Genomic DNA, 17,352 nt, shown 5'->3' with positions numbered 1-17,352 from the left:
ACCCCATGGGGGGGGTCTGACCCCAGGGGTCCCTCCCTATGGGGGGGGTCTGATCCTTGGAGGTCTCATCTCAGGGGGTCCCACCCCCCGGGGGAGGTTCTGATCCTTGGAGGTCTCATCCCGGGGGGGGGAATCTTATCCCAAAGGATCCATCATGGGGGTCCGAAGTGGGGGGGGGGTGTCTCCTGTGTAGAGGTCCCAGGTAGGGGGGTGCAAGGAGGTGGGTGCCACCCTTGGGGTCCCCTGGGACAGCGCAGGGTGCAGCACAGGGCCCGTGGAGGGTTTTTTTTGGGGGGGGGGCACTGCCCCCCCTCACCTCCCACGGCCCAGGGCCGGGCCAGGCCAGGAGGGGCCGCTGGAGTGGGCGGAGCCGTCCCACGAGTGCGGGCACGGTTGCGCGTGGCGGGTGGGCGAGCGTGTGCGTGGGCTGGGGGGGGGGGGGAGAAGTGGGTGGATGAGGCGGTGCCCCGGAGGTGGGCGGGGCGCGCGCCAGCGCGCCTGCTCCCGCCGTGCACGCGCAGGTATGTCCCCGCCTCCCCGCTGCGCACGCGCGGGGCGCCGCCCCCCCTCCCCCCCCCCCGCAGGTGCCCGGTTTGAACGGGGGGGGGGGGGGGGAGGAGGAAGAGATGCGTGTGCGCGCGCGGCCCCTTTAAGGGGAGTGCCCGGAAGGGCGCGCGCCCGCCCCGCCCGGCCCCGCCCCCGCCCCGCAGCGCACCGGCCCCGGTGGGGCGCGGTCCGGCGGTGGCGGCTCCGGGAAACCGGTGCGGGACATGGCGCGGTGCCGCCGGCTGCTGCTGCTGCCGCCGCCTCTTCCTCCTCCTCCTCCTCCTCCTCCTCCTCCGGTACCGGGGTTGCTGCTGCTGGTGCTGGGCACGCTGCTCGGCCGTGCCGCCGCCTTTAACCTGGACCGCACCTTCCCGGTGCTGAAGGAGGGCGCGACCCCCGACGGCTTCTTCGGCTTCTCGGTAGCGCTGCACCGTCAGACCGAGCGGGAGGAGAGGTGTCTGTGAGTGCGGAGGGAGTGGAGGGGGGGGGTTCCCGGGGGGGAGGGAGGGTCCCCCGGGGTGGGGGTCCCCCGGGGTGGGGGGTCTCCCGGGCGGGGGCAAAGGTCCCCGGGTTGCTCTCGTCGCCGTGGGGGGCGGGAGGAGGAGCTGGTGGGGTTTAAGGTGCAGGGAGAGGGGCGTCCCGTGGGGTTTGGGTGCTGGGGGGGGGTCCCTCGTGGGAGAAAGCGGCCCCAGAGCCTTGGGTAAGGGGGATCTATGCCGTAAAACAGCTCCTCGGGTGGTTAGCCCCTGCTCGTGGCTTTGCTCCGCACCCCTTTATTGGAGGGGGTCCCGTCCTGACCTTGGGGTTTTCCCCCCCCACCCTTATTCCCTGGGTGCTGAGCACCCACTGTGCGGCCCCCCCCCCCACCAGCACAGGACCCCGGTGATACTGGGCAGCAGAGCAGGGACACGCCGTGACAGCACCGGTGGGCACGGAGGCTGGCGGCCACCCCCGGGAGGTGGGAGCCATCCCCACCCGCGGGGTCTCGGCTCGGCACCGTCAGCGCTGACCCTCAGCGGGGCGGTTGCGAAGCCCCTCGCGTCCCCCCTTCAACTTTGGCCGGCTGTTGGCGAAGCTCCGTCCCCATCCAGCAGCCCTGGGGAACCTGTTGAACTGTAATTCCTGCTGTCGAGCAAAACCCCAACAAAAGCCCTTTTCAGCCGGTGCATTCCCCGTGCAATCCCGCCACTGTCACTCGCCACGTCCCCTGCTGTTGTGTGTGTGTCCCCCCCCCCACCTCTGGCTCAGCCGGACCCCCCCATGGGCAGCATCCCCAGCTCCCATCCCTCCCAGCCGGAGGTGCGAGTTGCGTGTGCGTGCTGGGGAGAAGGCGCCGGCGCAGGGGTTGGGTTGGGATTTTTTTTTTCTCGCTTGGGGGCACAGGTTTTTTTGCTGGCTCACCCTCCCGTGCAACTCCCAGCTGCGGGATTGGGGGGGCCCATTTGGAGACCCGGAGGGCTCCCTCTTTTTTTTGCTGTGCCCATGGTGAAGGGACCGGTGGCAGCTGCTGGACGGAGGCATCTGCTGCTCCGCATTCCAGAGATGCATTTCGGCTGCTCGCCCGCCGTGGGATGTCTTGTTGCTCCCGTCCAGGAGGGAGTGAAGCCGTTCCCCCGCGGAGCAGCTGCGGGGGGGTGCAGGAGCCGGCCCAGCACCCCCGGGGATCCCTCCTCGCCGTGGGGACACGCTGGCTCCCATCCATAGCTGGGTTTCCCCGGCTCTGGTGACATCGGAGCAGCTGGCGGGGGGACATCGGCGTCAGGTTCCTGGCTGGCACCGGGACAGATCGGCTCGTCCGTCTTCCCGAGATGTTGGCGCTGGCTGTTGCCCTGCCTGGGGGGGGGGGGGTGTGCGGAATTTGGGGGGCTTTGGCCTCGGCACAGGCTTGTGATCCCCCAGCGTGGGCCACGTGTCCCGTGCGTGTCTGAGCGTGATGCTGGCGAGGCGCGGAGGCTCTGCGGGCTGGGGCGGGGGGGAAAGGCTTTGGAGTGTAAAACCCCCGGGGGAATTTGCACCCCTTTCCCCTGGGAGCCCCCCCCCCCGCCCCAGCTGCCCATCCCCATTGCAGGGGACACAGGGGGATCCTTGTGAGTATGGAGGGGCCGTGGGATGCCCAGCGTGTCCCTGCTTCCCCACGGAGCCTCGGATGCGGGCAGCGGACCTGGATGGGCCGCGCAGGCAGCTCTGCCTTCGTGGGCAGGAGGGGGGGCCGGGGCGAGTGCGGGCAGCTCCTGCCTAACCAGGGCCCGGCTCGCTCGCTGCGGGCAGGTCCGGGGAGGCACTTGCTTCTCGTGGAAGTGGCAGGAGATAAATATCGGTGTCGGTATCCCGATGGCCAGCCGCCCTCCTGCAAACTGGGGGAGCTACCTGCCCCTCGCTCCTAGCTCGGGGAGTGGGGGGGGGAACGGTGCAGGCAGGAGCGTGGCAGAGGGCTGGAAGAGCCGCAGGGTTTGCTCCGTCCGTGAGGGTGTCCGTTGTTCCGACCTGGGTTATCAGAACCATTCCGGGTGGATGTGGTGAGGTGGGACCGGCACAGATGTGTCCCCCCCCGCCATCCCAGGGCAGGCAGCCCTGCTCTTCCTCCCCATAGCTGAGCCACAAGCCGGGGTTGGGGGGTGCTGAGCCGGGCTGCAGCACCATGGGGGAAAACCCGCTCCCTTCCTTCGGTCCCGGCAGCGGATGGAAGTTTTCCCTGCCCTTTGCTTGCCGGGCAAACTCTCGCAGGTGCAGCCCTGCTGCAACCGGGGTGGGGACAGGAAAGGGACGCTTCCTGCCACCATCATCCTCGCTGGGGTGGAGGGGGGGGGGGGCAGGGTGTCCTGTGGTTTATTTTTTTGGGGCCTCGATGCTGTGCGGCTGCCGGAGGTGTTGGGATGGCGGTGGGGTGGGAGGGATGCTCCGGAGCACAGCTGGCATTCCGGATCTCCCGGCGGGCTGGGGAGACCCCCTTCCCGGTGGGGGGGGACACACACACCAGGCTGGCACGGCTGGTGTGACGCTGGAGTCCCCTGTCGTCGTTCCCCCCCGCCCCCCCTCCACCCCTGCGGTGTTTTTCATGTCCCGGAGCTGTGCCCATGCAAAGGTTTGTTTGCTCACTCCTCCCCAGGCCAGGTGAAGGCGAGGTGGAAGCAGCGGCGTTATCAGTCTCCACGAGATTAAGAAACTCCTTTTGGCTGCCCGTGCCGGGTCCGGCCGCTCCCGTGGACTCAGGGGACGTGATTCAGCTTGAGGTCGTGCCGGCAGGATCCGGCGGTGCCAGGGGAATCCGACCCATGGGGGTTTGGTGGTCCCTGAACGACATGGGGAAACTGAGGCACGGTGCTTCTGTGCCGGGGACCCTGTACCTGCAGCCAGGGGGGAGGCAGGAGGCGGCACCCACGTCTGCAACCTTCTGGGTGCCTCAGTTTCCCTCCTGTGTGCGTGGGGGAGCAGGGGCTCTGTCCGATGCTTGGGGGTCTTTCTGGTCCCAGCTGGCCAGTGGGGAGGAGGAGAGCATGGCCGGCAGCGGGGCCAGCTGAATTCCCAGCTTTTCCTCCCCCTCGCCTAATTTTTCTGCCGATTGCCAGAGCTGGCCTGGCCGCGCTCCCCCCGCCTTGGCCGGGGGCCGGCGAAAGCCGCCGGGGTCCTATGGGGCTGCGGCTCTTTGGCAGGCGGAGGGGGGACGGATGTGCTGTGGTGGGGCCGGCGCCCGGGGGGTCACATCCATCCATCCTGTCCGTCCGTCCATCCCTCGCTGCTTCGAGGAGCCACGTCTCCCTCTCCCACCTCCTTTCTGGCGCGGGCATCAGCGGATTTGCCTGCTCAGGGCTCCCCGGGGGGAATCGATCATTGCAGGGGCCCCCCCCCCATTGCAAACATAGTGGTGCTGGGGGGGTGTTGGGGTGCTGGGGGGTGGTTTGGGACTGGCCCGGAGCCTTGGGGAGGTGGGCTATGCCAGGGACACCCCTTGGTTGCCTGCCTTTGGGGGTTCAGGGGGGGTTCTTGGGGGGCCCTGCAGCCCAATAGCGGAGCTGAGCTCTCAAACCTGGAGCCGTGGAGGCGGGGGGGGGGGGGGGGGGGTCCCCGTGTCCAGGGATGGGATGGAGCAGGATGGGGTGCTGTGCCGGAGCCCACTCTACCGCTTGTCACCCCTCGAGCGTGTCGGGAGATGGATGAGGTGCTGCGCTCGCTGCCCAGCTGCTCCCCGCCTGGCGCCCACCCCGGGGAGGGGAGCGGGGGGCTCTGGGGGGGGGGGGGGGGTGCGTGCTGCGGCGTCCCCATCGGATCCCCCCTTCGCCATCCTCACCGGACCTCTCCCGCCCCCACATTTCGGGGCCGATCAGTGCCAAGACCATCCCGCAGCCGCCTCTCCTGGCTCAGCCAGCACCGGCGGGGAGCCCCCCCCCTCCCCGCCACCATCCCCCCCCCACTGCCCCGTTTTACCAGGGCGGATTAGGACGGGCCACGGCCTCTCGCATTCCTGCCTCCCTCCCTTCCCAGCCTCCCCCTCTTGCTGCTGTTTGACCATCCCGGACTTTTTTCTGTTGCCCGAACACACAGCCTGGGCTGAGCCCCATCTCCTCGTGGGTGTCCGTCCCCCCCCCCCCCCCCCAACTCGAGTGGGACCAGTGCCACAGACTGGTCCTGGCCTCCCTGAGATGGGAGTCCCAGCATCCCAGCTTCTGGTTTTCCTGGGTCTCGAGGTCGCTGCGTGGCACATTGGGGCATGCATGGGTTGAAGGAGGCGGGGGGGGGGGCGGTCTGTGCACCCCCCCCCCCCCCACTGCTCCAGTGAAGCTCGGAAGCCCCCAGCATCCCCCAACCTTCCCCCCCCACCCCAGGAGCAGATCCCACGGGTGGGCTGCCATGCTGGGAAGTCTTGGCTGGAGGCAGCGAGACGCCGAAGCTGCTTGGCTTGGGTCGGCTCCCACCGGCCCCCCCGCCCCCCCCCCCCGGAGGGGACCCACGGGGCACAGCCGTGGGGAGCGCTGGTGGTTGGGAATGGCTTTGCTTGGAGCCAGGACCACCCGGGGAGGCTGGGCCAGACAAGGGGCCAAATTCGTGTCCCTGTCCCCCAGGAGCCACGCTGACGGTGGGGCAGCACCCGAGGGCTGTGGGTCCTGCTGGGGCTCAGGGTGGGGGAGCAGGACCCCCCCCCCATTTCCCGCCCCCCCCAGCTTTTCCCTCCAGCCCTGAGTCACAGCACGGCTGCACTGAGTCACTTCCCCTTCAGGTAAGGGGGGATAATGGTGTCCCTTGTCCCCACCGCGTCCCTCAGGTATATGGTGGGGGGGGGGACACAACAGGAATTAGGGGGGGGGGCAGATTTCTTTGTGCCAGGCTGGAAAAAGTCAGGAGGAAACGACTTCGCCTTCACACCCGGCGGGTCCCGCTTTCCCGGGGGGGATGCAGGTGCCGCTGGCATCCCCAGCCCAGCATTCCCCGGGATGGGGGAGCGGACCCCCCCCCAATTACACCCCTTGGGGGGGCTCCTCTATGGCTGAGTGATGCCATCCCCCCCCCCCCCCCACCTGCAGCATCTGGCTGACTCAGCCGGAGCGATGCCGCCGGCTGTGCCCCGTCAGCGGCCGGGCGGGCATGGAGGAGGTGGCGGGGGGGGGGGCCCTGACGTGCCGGGACGGGGGCTGCCTGGGGCCCCACATTCCTCCTGCGCCTGGGCTTTGAGTCAGCCGCCCCGGCGCTGCCCGGACGCGCCCGCGTTCCCGGCTTCGCATTGCTCAGCTCTGCTTTCCCCATCGCTCCCTTCCCGATGGCAGTGGGATGGGGACAGCCAAATTTGCCCCCGTCCTTGCCGGTAGCCGGGCTGGCCGCGCTGAGAACTGGCCAGCTCATTACCCCAGTGCCCTGTGATAAGGTCTAGGGGCTGTGGCAACTACCTGGGTGCCTTGTGTGTCCCCCCCCCCCTCCGGCAGCCTGCCTCCATCCTGCCTACGAGTGGGGACGCGCTTCCTTTGCTGGCACCGTGCGGCCGTGCCTCCTCCGCGCCATTGTCCTCGAGATCCCGAAGGACTTCCCGGCGGAAAGGCTGGCCTTTCCGGAGCCCCCCAGGCAGGCCGGGTCCTCCTTTCGTCCCCCAGCCCTGTGGCAGGGCTACGGATCCTGTGCCCTTCTGTTACCTGGGATCCCCAGCCTCTTCCCTTGGGGTGGGGGGGGTTTCGGGTGGGTGCTGGGGTCCCTTCAGCATCACCTTAAAGCCCCTGGGGGATGAGTCCACGTGGAGCTGCGGGTGTTGCATCTCCAGCCTGGGCACCCATCCAGGGATGCCAATGTCCTCCACCCCCCCCCCCCCCCCGCTGCGTGGCATCACTGTGACTCAGCCGGGATGTCTGTGCCCCCCCCAGGGGTCTGAGTCACCCCCCCCCCCGGAAGGGTGCTGCCTCCCCCCAGGACCCCCAGTGCTACCCAGAGGAGACGACGCAAACCCAGACGCTTTCCGAGAAGAGGGGATGCGCGTGTGCCCCTCCTGGAGCTGGTCCCAGCTCACCCTCCCCACTCCTGAAGGGTCTCTCCCCCCCCCCCCCTCCCCATTTTTCTGGGACGTCCAGTTCTCACGGCATTCCACGGCACGGCGGCCGGAGGCGGCGAGCCTGTCTGCCGGACACGCCGCAGCTGTGCCGCGGAGGCCCCGGCTTCGCCGTCGGCTCAAAGGTTGGCCGGGAAGGGTTGCGGCTGTTTACACAGGCGTGGGGGCCCCTGGTTTCGGCCGGTTCGTGCCAAACTGCTCCCCGCTTCGCTTTCCCTACCGGCACGGCGAGCGCGGCGTGCGAGGTTGGCAGGGCGTCAGCCTCAGCCCCTTATTCCTGCGCCCACCGTACACCGGGATGGGGGGGCTCAGTCGTGAGCCCAGGTTGGGATCGGGTCCCGCGAGGAGCGTGTCCGTCCGTCTGTCCCCCACCCGGAGAAGGGCGGGGGGGTCTGTCCCTTTGCCGTCTCGTGAGACCTTTCGGCGTGCTCGTGCGCCCACGTGCTGGGAGCGAGAGGCTGGTCGCTGCCAGCCCCGCGCACGCCCATCCAAGAGGAACCCCCATTCCTCCTCTGGAGATGAGGCTGGGGGTCCGCTGCCCCCCCCCCGTTATTTGGGGGTGTCGAGCCATCGCACCCCACCACCCTCTCCCTGGGGCAGCCTGCCTGGCTTTGCACCCCCCAAAATGTGACGGAAGGCCATTGGGGTGGGTGGACCTGCCGCTCCCCCACCCACCCCCTCTCTGCCCCCCCCCCCCCCCCAGGCTGCTGGTGGGAGCCCCCCGAGATGTGGAGCCGGCAAACGGCACGCGGACGGGCGCCGTCTACGCCTGCCCCCTCACCGCCTTCAGGAACGACTGCCAACCGCTCGACATCGAGTTGAAGAGTACGTGAGTGCCCCGGGGCACCCCGAAACGCCTCCCTCCCCGCCCCCCCCAGGTACTCTGGGGGATCCCCACTCTCACGCTGGCTCTTTCTCGCCCAGGTGAACCGGACAAAGCCATCATCGACGATATGTGGCTGGGGGTGACGGTGGCCAGCCAGCGGCAGCCGGCGGGGAGGGTGCTGGTGAGCGCACGCGCGCCCCGATTTCTTCGCACGCGCGCCCCGATTTCTTCGCACGCGCCTGTGCCGGGGCTGAGCCACCGCCTCGCGCGGCTGCTCGAGGGCACCAGGGAGCTGCTGGTGGTTTCACGTGGGTCTCGCGTGTGTCCCCGGGCAGAGGCACCGCAGGGCTTCCCCGGTCCCCTGGGACTGGGGGCTGTGGGGTGACGTGGTGTGCGGACCCCCTCTCCTGGCAGGGTGGGCTGGTGGGGATGGACTGAAGCTCTCCGGAGCATTTCGGGTGGCAGGACAGCGTCATACCCTATAGACCGTCGTAGGCGGGATAACTCTGGGTATGGGCTGCGTTAATGGCAGGGCAGAATCTGTATATACGACCTGACGCCAGGATGGGGGCAGAGGCAGCACAAAGGGGCAGGGGGTGGTGGCCCCTGATTTTTAGGGGTGCCACCAGACACTGAAAGCAGATGCCGTGCTGTCCCGGCAGGCTTGCGCTCACCGTTACACCAAGGTGCTGTGGTCGGGCAGCGAGGACCAGCGGCGTATGGTGGGCAAGTGCTACGTGCGGGGCAACGACCTGCGCCTCAACATCAGCGACGAGTGGCAGACCTACCACAACGAGATGTGCAACTCCAACACGGACGCCGACGAGACCGGCATGTGCCAAATGGGCACCAGCGCCGGCTTCACCGCCAACATCATCTATTTCGGGGCGCCCGGTGCCTATAACTGGCAAGGTACGTGTGCCTGGGGAGGTGGGCAGGGGTGGGCAGCCCCCTTTCCCGGGGATGCCCGATGCCCGTACGCCCACGGGGCATCCCCTCGTGCGTGGACATTGGAGCACGCGCGTGCGCGCGCGCTTGCGCGCGCTTACGTGCCCACGTGCACGTATTTGCGTGCTCGTGCGTGTGGATGTGCGTGAGCGTGCCCGACACGTATCGTCCGTGTGCTTATCAACGCACCCGTGCAAACCCTCCGCGCGTGGGTGAGCGTGTCCGTGCACGCGCGTCCGGCCGCCTGCGTGCTCACGCGCGTTGCGGGCGTGCAAGGGGAGCGGGTGCTGAGCTGGGGGTGAGGGGCTGCCCCCCCGCTGCGGGGTTAACCCCCCCGACACCGTTGCAGGTACCGACTACATGCTGCAGCGGGAGATGTGGGACCTGCACGACTTCTCCTACGCCAACGAGAGGCGCGGCAATACCTATATAGGTGGGGGGGCAGCAGGGCGGGGGGCATCCCCCTTGGGGAGGGGGGATTTGGAGCAAGGAGGAGGTTTTGGGGGATGTGGATTTAGGGGGAAGATTGGGGGTGGATTTTAAAGGGGTGGGGGGTTTAGGGAGGCTTGGAGACCCCCCCCCCAGCATTCCCCAGGGATGATGGGAGCAGGGGCGTAGTGCTGACACCGTGGTGTTCCGGGGGGGGCTGGAGGTGGTCGTGGTGGGGGGACACTGGGTCTGGAGATGTCAGACCGTGCTGGCCCCCGTCTCACCGTGGCGGCGGGGGGTGCGTTTGGTGGCAGGGTACACGGCGGAGGTGGGCAGCGCGGTGTTGCAGCGGGACGCGGTGACGGTGGTGACGGGCGCTCCCCGGTACAAGCACACGGGCGCCGTGTACCTGCTGAGCCAAAGCGCCCAGCAGACGCTGCAGAAGAGCCTCGTCCTCCCCGGGCACCAGGTCGGCTCCTACTTCGGCAGCGCCGTGGCCCTGGCAGACCTCAACAACGACGGGTGAGGGTGGGGGGCCGCGATTCCCCCCCCCCCAGCTCCTGGGGGTTTGGGGTCTCACCTGGGACATCCTGCAGCTCAAGCGGGGTCTCTGTGGGTCATAGCGTGGAGTGGGGGGCACAGCTTTAGGGGTGGGGAGGTTTTTTTGGGGGGGAGTCATCTTTTTAGGGGGGGGGTCTGGTGTGTCAGGGTGGGGTTGTGTCGCAGCCCCCAACTTTGACCGGCCCCTCGGCCCCGCAGGTGGCAAGATCTGGTGGTGGGAGCCCCGTACTACTTCCAGCGGAAGCAGGAGGTGGGGGGGGCCGTGTATGTCTACATGAACGAGGTGGGGGGCTTCCAGTCCCACCCCAGCCTCGTCCTCACCGGCCCCAGCTACTCCGCCTTCGGCTTCGCCGTGGCCAGCATCGGGGACATCAACCAGGATGGCTTTCAGGGTGAGGGGCTGGGGACCCTTGGGGGGGGGGTGTCTTTGGGTTGGGGGCTTCTTCAGGTAAGAGGGGATCTCACTTGAGGTGGGGGGGGGTCTCTGGAGAGGTTTGGGGTGAAGAGGAGGAGATGGGGTGCATCTTGGGAGGGGGGATGCATTCAAGGATGAGAGGGGTTGGGTGAGAGTTGGGGGGGGGGATTGAAGAGGGGTGGAGGAGGTGTGGAGGTGTACTACGGGGCAGCCCCATCCCTGCGGGGCTGATCCTGCTCTTCTCCCCACAGATATCGCTGTGGGGGCTCCTTTCGAGGGACCCGGCAAGGTCTACATCTACCACAGCAGCGCAGAAGGGCTGCTGGATAAACCCCGGCAGGTAATGACCCCCGTGGGGAGCCCCTCACCGGGGCAGCGGGGCTCCGCATCCCCTCCGAGCGCTCCGTGCTCTGGGGTGGGATGCAGCAGGTAGATCCCCGGATCCATGGGGCTGCTGAGCAACGGGTGACATCCCACCCGCCCCTGCCCAAATCCAGGTGATCAGCGGGTCGGATCTGGGCCCCGCCAGAATGCAGACCTTCGGGTATTCGCTGAGCGGGGGGCTGGACGTGGACGGGAACTCCTACCCCGACCTCTTGGTGGGCAGCTTGGCGGAGAAGATCGTCCTGCTCAGGTAAGGGAGCTGGCACCGGTGGGCATCCCGCAGCCCACTGCCTTCCCTGCCATCTCCTAGGGATGGCTCCTGCCTCTGCCGGCACCCCGGGGCAGCAAGGTGGGCACGGAGCGGTGGGCACGGAGCGATGTGCCCGGCTCTGGGAACCGGTACTAGGCAAGGAGGGGCTGTGCCGCTGCGGGTTTTGGGGAGCTCAGCTGACCCCTGTCTCTGCCCAGAGCTCGACCCGTGATCAACATCCTGAACAAAACCTTCACGGTGACCCCCAGCAAGGTGGACCCTGCCCGGTGCACGCCTGACTCCTGGTGAGCCCCCAGCCCGATGCGGCCGGTCCCGCTCGTGGTCCTGCGGTGCTGGCGGCTCCGCTCAGAGCCCCCTTTTCCCCCCCCTCCAGTATCACGGTGACCGTCTGCTTCTCCTACAACCAGAGTGCTGGAGACCCCAAGTACAAGGAGAAGATCAGTGAGTGCCCGGGGGTGCAGGCGTGGGAATGGGTTGGGGGGGGGGGGGATGTTCACTAGCACTTGTGCAAGGGTGCGTGCGTCCACAGGGAGACGCGTGTGTGAGCACACGTTTAAGGGAAGATGCACGCGTGTTGGCGTGTGGGGATGTGCAGGGGATACGTGTGCACGCAGGGGGTTGCGTTGGAGGCACGCGTGTGTGCAACGCCGCGGCGCTCTGCTCTCCCCGCAGCCCTGGAGTACACGCTGGAGGCTGACAAGGACCGGCACCCCCCCAGGGTCAGGTTTTTGGGCACCCACTCTGCCACCTACCGCGGCATCTTCCCCATGCCCGAAACCCGCTGTGAATCCAAGGAGCTGCTGCTGCTGGTGAGCGTGTGCGAGCGCACGTGTGTCTGTGCACACGGGAGCGCACACGTGTGCGCGTGCACCGCGGGTTGCTCTACACGTGGCGCTGGAGCTGGGGGACCGGCTCCTGGGAGATGGGGAGAGGGATGGCGGAGTGCGGAGGGTCTTGGGAACAGCAGGAAAAGGACGGAAATCCATCCGTCCTTTCCTCCATCCATCCCTCTATCCCTCCTGTGATGAGTTTGTTGGGTCTCGTGGGCAGGAGCTGGTACCCCAGCTGTGGCCGGGGGCTGCCTGGCTGGAGCTGGAGGGGGGGCCAGGGAGGGAGCCGAGGCTTTGCCGTGATTTCTGCCACCCCGCAGGACAACATCCGAGACAAGCTGCACCCCATCGTGCTCTCCATGAACTACTCGCTGGTGGAGAAGCCCAGGACCTTCCAGCTGGGCCCCCAGTCCCTCGACGCTTTCCCTGTCCTCAACCAGGACCAGTCCCACGAAAATGAGACCAAGGTGCCGGGGGGGGCATGTGATGAAGATGCTGGGGGGCAAGCGCCCCGGCGAGCCTGGCCTGGGGGATGGAAGAAGGCTCACGGGGACGTCCCTGTCCCTCCAGATCGAGTTCCAGAAGGAATGCGGCTCCGATAACAAGTGCTACAGCAACCTCCAGCTCCAGAGCAGCTTTGTCACTGACCAGAACCAGCCCCTGCCCAGGTGACAGCGGGTCCCCCCGGGGTCCCCATCCATCTCTGCCACCCGCTGTGCTATCCCCTTGGCCACAGGTTGCCCCTCAGCCCACCCTGGGCTGTGCTGGGAGAAGCCGGGGGGGGGGGGGTCTCCATCCCGCTGGGGTGGGCCACCCATGTGCTGAGCGGAGGACGGTCTCTGCACAGGTTGAACGGTACCCAGGTGTTGCAGTACAGCCGGGACGTGCGGAAGCTCTACCTGAGCATCAACATCACCAACGTGCCCACCACCCCCTCCAACGGCGAGGATGCCCACGAGGCGCTCCTCAACGTCACCGTGCCGGCCAGCCTGCTGCCCTCCTCCGTCCGCCCGGTAGGCACTGGCATCCCCCTCCCCGGCTGAAGAAGGGACGAGGACCGGGGTGGGCTTTGCCGGGATGTTCCTCATCCTCCTTCCCCTCCCCAGAGCGGAGCGTGTACCATTGCGGAGACGGTGCTGTGCGAGCTGGGCAACCCTTTTAAGAGGAACCAGAGGGTGAGTGCTCTCCGCCAGCCACCCTCCAGCCCTTTTTGGGGGCTTGGCAGGCAGGCGGGGGTCCGGCTGAGCTGCTCCACGGTCCCTCTGTGCTGCAGGCAGAGCTGATCGTCACCTTCGAGGCCATTGGGATCATGCTGGACACGCGGGAGATCTTGGTGTGGCTGGACCTGTCCACGTGAGTGTCCCTGGGTGGGTGGAAATGGGCTGGGAAGAGGGTGCCTGGAGCGACGTCGGCTTCTCTTTCGCTCGGTGGAAGCGCGGCGGTGGATGGGGATCGTATCTGGTGGCGTTGCTGGTCCGGGAAGGACTGGAAAGCAGGCAGGGCTCCTGGGATGGACGGGACAGGGACCCCGTGGCTCCTGCTTGGGGGGGGGGGGGCTGCCCCACACTGTCTGGGAGCTATTCGGCGGTGGGAGATGCTGACCCCAGTGCCTCGGCAGGCAAAGCACCCAGGAGGACCTGCAGCCCGTGCTGGCCAAGTTGCTGGTGGACTACAGCATCCAGTCCTCGCTGACCATGTGAGTGCAGCAAGGCTGTGCCCCCCCCCCACCCCGATCCCTCTGCATCCCCTCCATCCACCCCACCTAAATTTGGCTGCGTCGGGAGTGGGCACGGCCCCCGTGTCCCAGGAACGGGGCAGAGGGATGCCCCAGAGATGCTCCCTGCCCGTTCTGCCCCGCTCACCATGCCTGTGTCCGCCCCCCCCCCCGCCATCCTGTCCTGTCCCCAGAGCCCCCTCCCATGCCCAGTCACACTTCAGCGGGACGGTGGTGGGCGAGTCGGCCATGCGGAGAGAGCAGGACGTGGGCAGCCCCCTCGCCTTTGATTTCCAGGTGAGCTGGGGGGCGGCCGGTGTCCGTGGGGGGGGTCAGGAGTGCCGATCTCCATCTCCCCCTCTGCTTCGCAGGTGACTACCAAGGGCGAGTCGCTGGGCACCCTGGGCACCATCCTGCTGGGCTTCGAGTGGCCCTACGAGATCCCCAACGGCAAATGGCTCCTCTATCCCACCGAGATCCTCGTCAACAGCAACGAGACCTGCCAGCCCCCCGGGGGGGTCATTAACCCCCTCAACCTCACCGTGAGTCACCTTGTCCCTGCTCCTTTGCAGGGATGTGTCCCTGCCCCACTGCGTGGGTACTTCCAGCCCCGTCAGCCCCGGGTGGGCAAAGCTGCCCGGGCTCTGATGGGGCTCGTGCGTGTGTGTGTCCCCCCCCCAGCTGCTGGAGGACCAGGTTCCATCCCGGCAGAGACGGGAGCTGGAGGCCCCCGAGCCGGCAGAGCCCCCCATCACCCTGGCCACTGCCAAGAAAGCTAAGTCGGAGGTGGTGCTGGTGAGTGGGGGCTTCAGGGGGTGGGAGGGGGTCCAGCAGCACGTGCCCCCCACCGGGACGGCCGCGTACGCTGCTTCTTGGCACCAGCGCGCTGCGTTGGGGACTCTGGTTCCCCCCTGACGCGCCCCCCCCCCCTTATCTCCTAGAGCTGCTCCAAGGGCACCGCTCGCTGCATCTGGTTCGAGTGCCCCCTCCTTCACACCCAGCACCCCACCACCTTCAGCATCCGTGCCCGGGTGTGGAACAGCACCTTCATCGAGGTCAGCATGGGGCCCTGCGGCACAGCCTGGGGATGGAGGGGGTCAAGGCTGGGCTGCTTCCTGGGGGATCATGCTGAAACAGGGCACTGAGTTTGCCAGGTCTCAGCTCAGAAGCTAACACCCATCCCTTACCCCTTCTGTCATTCATGTCCCCCCCTTTCCATCATCCGTGCCCCCCCAGGAGTACAGCGATTTTGACCGGGTGAAGGTGGACGGCACGGCCACACTCTTCCTCCGGACCCACATCCCCACCATCAACATGAAGAACCACACGGTGCGGGTGAGTGATGCTCTTACTGGGACAGGCTGGGAGGGACTGGGGCCACTGGGAGCTCTTCCCCTGACGAGGCTCTTCTCGGCCCTTCCAGTTCTCCGTGGACGTGGACTCGGAGCTGACGGAGGAGCAGCCGGCCGAGATCGCGCTGTGGCTGGTGCTGGTGTCGGTGGCCGCCGGGTTGCTGCTACTGGGGCTGATCATCCTCCTCCTCTGGAAGGTGAGGGGGGTGCCTGGATTCCCCCTCTCCCAGGAAAGGGGTGCAGGAGCCGTGCCGCTGAGACCTGATGGGCTCGTGTCACTGGTGGCTGCCATCCTCCCCGCCTGGCTGCGGGACGCTCGGGAGCGGTGGGTGGAAGATGCCCGGCTGCTGAGCGATGAGGAAGAGGAGCAGCAGAGAGAATCCCACTGCAAAACATTTTGGGTGCTGCAAAAAAACCCACCCAAAACAGGGGCTGGATGATGGCACCTCCTCAGCCCCTGGCTCCCACGTCCCCCTGCGCTGCAGGGATTGGGGGGGGCGAGTCTCCGGCCCCCTGGGGACCCCCCCCAGCTCCCTGGGCACCCCATTCTCTGGCCAGGAGGGGTTACGTGGCTCTGCAGGTCCACCCACCCCGCAGCATCCCCAGGGGCGAGCATCAGAGTGAGGGTGCAATGGGGGCAGCTCGCTGCCCCGCTCCCCCCACCCCACGGGGGGTGGCCAGGAGCCCCCCAGCTCCTCTCCTGTCCCCCCCTGACCCCTGTCGCCTCCTTCCTCGCAGTGCGGTTTCTTCCGACGGGCCAACACGCGGGCCATGTACGAAGCCAAGGGGCAGAAGGCGGAGATGAGAATCCAGCCGTCGGAAACCAAGCGGCTGACGGATGACTACTAAGGGGGGGGCCAGCCCTGCTGCCCCCCCTCCGGGCGCCCGCGTCACCCGCTTGGTAATGCCCCGTGGGGGCCGGCTACAGCGGCATCCTCCTCCTCTTCAGCCTCCTCTCCTCTTCCTCACTGCCTCATTTCTCCTGCCAGGTTCTATAGGTCCCTATAGGGTACAGTGGGCTCCGTGGGGTCTCTCCGAGCGGCTCCAGGACTGCTGCTCCCTTTTGCCTCTTCTCTCTGCCGGCTCTGGGGTCTCTCCGGCCCCACGCTGACCCTCTCCAGCCCCACGCTGACCCTCTCCCCTCCCTCTCCCCTCCCAGTGCGACTTCTTCCAGCGGACCCGCTACTACCGGATCATGCCCAAGTACCACGCGGTGAGGATCCGGCAGGAGCAGCGCTACCAGTCCGGCGGCCTCCTGCCTCGCCGGCGCAAGAAACACTGGGTGACCAAATGGCAGGAGCCGGAGAAGTACTACTGACCCCCCCACCCCATCCCCCCCCGGCCTCCCCCGTGTGAGGGGAGCACGAGAGCCGGTGTTTGACTTTGCACAAGTGCATCTCTCCTTGCCCCAATCCCCCTTGGCCGTGGCTGCATCCCGGTGCTGGCTTCTGCACGCTCCTGTCCGCTTCGCCGGGCTCGCCGGTGTGCAGCCCGGCTCTTGCACGCTCGTGCCTTGCACCCTCATGGGGATGAGCCCCAAATGTGCCCCCCCCGCCCCGTTCCCCGATGTGACCGCTGCTGGTCTCACCGAGTGCCTTCCTCCCATGCAGACACTCCTCCGGCCGTGTCCCACACACGTCCTTGCACACTGGGACACGTCCTGGCACCCTGGGACACACTCGCCACCCCCCCATGCGTCCCCCTTCCCTGGGTGCGGGGCTCCCCTCTGCTTTCACCAAGGCTATGTGCGGTGGTGGGGATGGGGACCTTGTTTCTTCCTCCCCTTCCTCCTCCTCCTCCTTCTCTCCAAAGCAATGCAGGGGCCTGATCCTGCATCTTCATACCCCCCCCCCGCACCCCTCACCCAGTCCGCATAGGCTGCAGCTTTGGCTTGGGGCAGGGGTGCAGAGCATGAGGCCGTGTCCCCCCACCCCGCAAGCCTTATCCCCCGCTGGGGGTCTGTCCCACCCCATGGACGCTGCCCCAGGTGTTAAGTTATTCCGTGTCTCTCTCGTCTGCGTTTTAGTGTTGAGCCCTGGAGCGTGGTCGGTACTGGGGGCTGGGGGGGGGGGGGGGGTGTCCCTGCACCCCCTGGCCCCCACTCGCCCCCTCCCCTGTGGCCGGGGCCCAATAAAGCCTCGCTCCGGGATTTGTAACCTCTTATCCCCTCCGTCTCATGGCTGGCAGCAGGATGGGGGGTGTGGGCTGGTGAGGAAAGGGGTTGGGGATTTTTTTTGGGGGGGGGGGGGAATACCCTGGGCAGAAAGGGGGGGGGCAATGAGGCACCCCAGGCAGGGGTATTGGGGAGGAAATATCCCAGGTGGGCAGGGATATTGGGGGGCAATACCCCAGGAGAGCAGGGGCATGGGGGGGTGATGCCGCGGCGGGCTCAGTCGTCCCCGTGTCCCCCCCGCGCCCCGGGAAGGGGTAGCGGGGCGACCCGGGCAGCGAGGGGTTAAACGCGGCGGGTCCGCTCCGGGCTCGAAGAGGTTACAACGGGGGAGGGGGCGTGGCTTAGCGCTAACGGGGGCGTGTCCACCCCCACCCCTCGGG

General features: G+C 67.6%; 1 protein-coding gene and 1 long non-coding RNA gene across 9 annotated transcripts; one reads left to right on the top strand and one right to left on the bottom strand.

Moving 5' to 3' along the window:
- The first annotated feature begins 720 nt into the window (after window positions 1-720).
- ITGA3 (integrin subunit alpha 3) lies at window positions 721-17,338 on the top strand. 8 transcript variants are annotated; one of them, XR_012651718.1, is made up of 26 exons: window positions 721-1,006; window positions 7,773-7,894; window positions 7,994-8,076; window positions 8,558-8,807; window positions 9,193-9,276; window positions 9,587-9,794; window positions 10,032-10,225; window positions 10,500-10,588; window positions 10,746-10,882; window positions 11,101-11,187; window positions 11,277-11,344; window positions 11,576-11,712; window positions 12,054-12,200; window positions 12,304-12,401; window positions 12,581-12,746; window positions 12,840-12,908; window positions 13,007-13,086; window positions 13,352-13,429; window positions 13,642-13,744; window positions 13,819-13,989; window positions 14,129-14,242; window positions 14,389-14,502; window positions 14,684-14,782; window positions 14,871-14,996; window positions 15,538-15,700; window positions 15,959-16,135. XR_012651718.1 is itself a non-coding variant. In XM_075036365.1 (25 exons), exons 1-25 carry the CDS (start codon window positions 771-773, stop codon window positions 16,115-16,117), a joined length of 3,219 nt encoding a protein of 1,072 aa, XP_074892466.1. In that variant the 5' UTR covers window positions 721-770; the 3' UTR covers window positions 16,118-17,338. The 8 variants fall into 8 exon arrangements, 6 of the variants coding, with proteins under 6 accessions (XP_074892466.1, XP_074892467.1, XP_074892463.1 ...); XR_012651717.1 differs by having other exon boundaries at window positions 14,684-14,996; XM_075036365.1 differs by lacking the exon at window positions 15,538-15,700 and having other exon boundaries at window positions 15,959-17,338.
- LOC142034682 (uncharacterized) lies at window positions 12,785-14,940 on the bottom strand. The gene is made up of 3 exons (XR_012651719.1): window positions 14,800-14,940; window positions 13,024-13,218; window positions 12,785-12,888 (listed from the first exon to the last, which is right to left on the bottom strand). It is a non-coding gene; the product is annotated as an uncharacterized LOC142034682 (long non-coding RNA).
- Window positions 17,339-17,352: the final 14 nt, after the last annotated feature.

The sequence above is a fragment of the Buteo buteo genome, chromosome 9 (assembly GCF_964188355.1).
Source record: "Buteo buteo chromosome 9, bButBut1.hap1.1, whole genome shotgun sequence".
Taxonomy (NCBI): domain Eukaryota; kingdom Metazoa; phylum Chordata; class Aves; order Accipitriformes; family Accipitridae; genus Buteo; species Buteo buteo.
The sequence above is the reverse complement of the archived record's forward strand: the minus strand, read 5'-3'. Positions and strand labels throughout refer to the sequence as shown.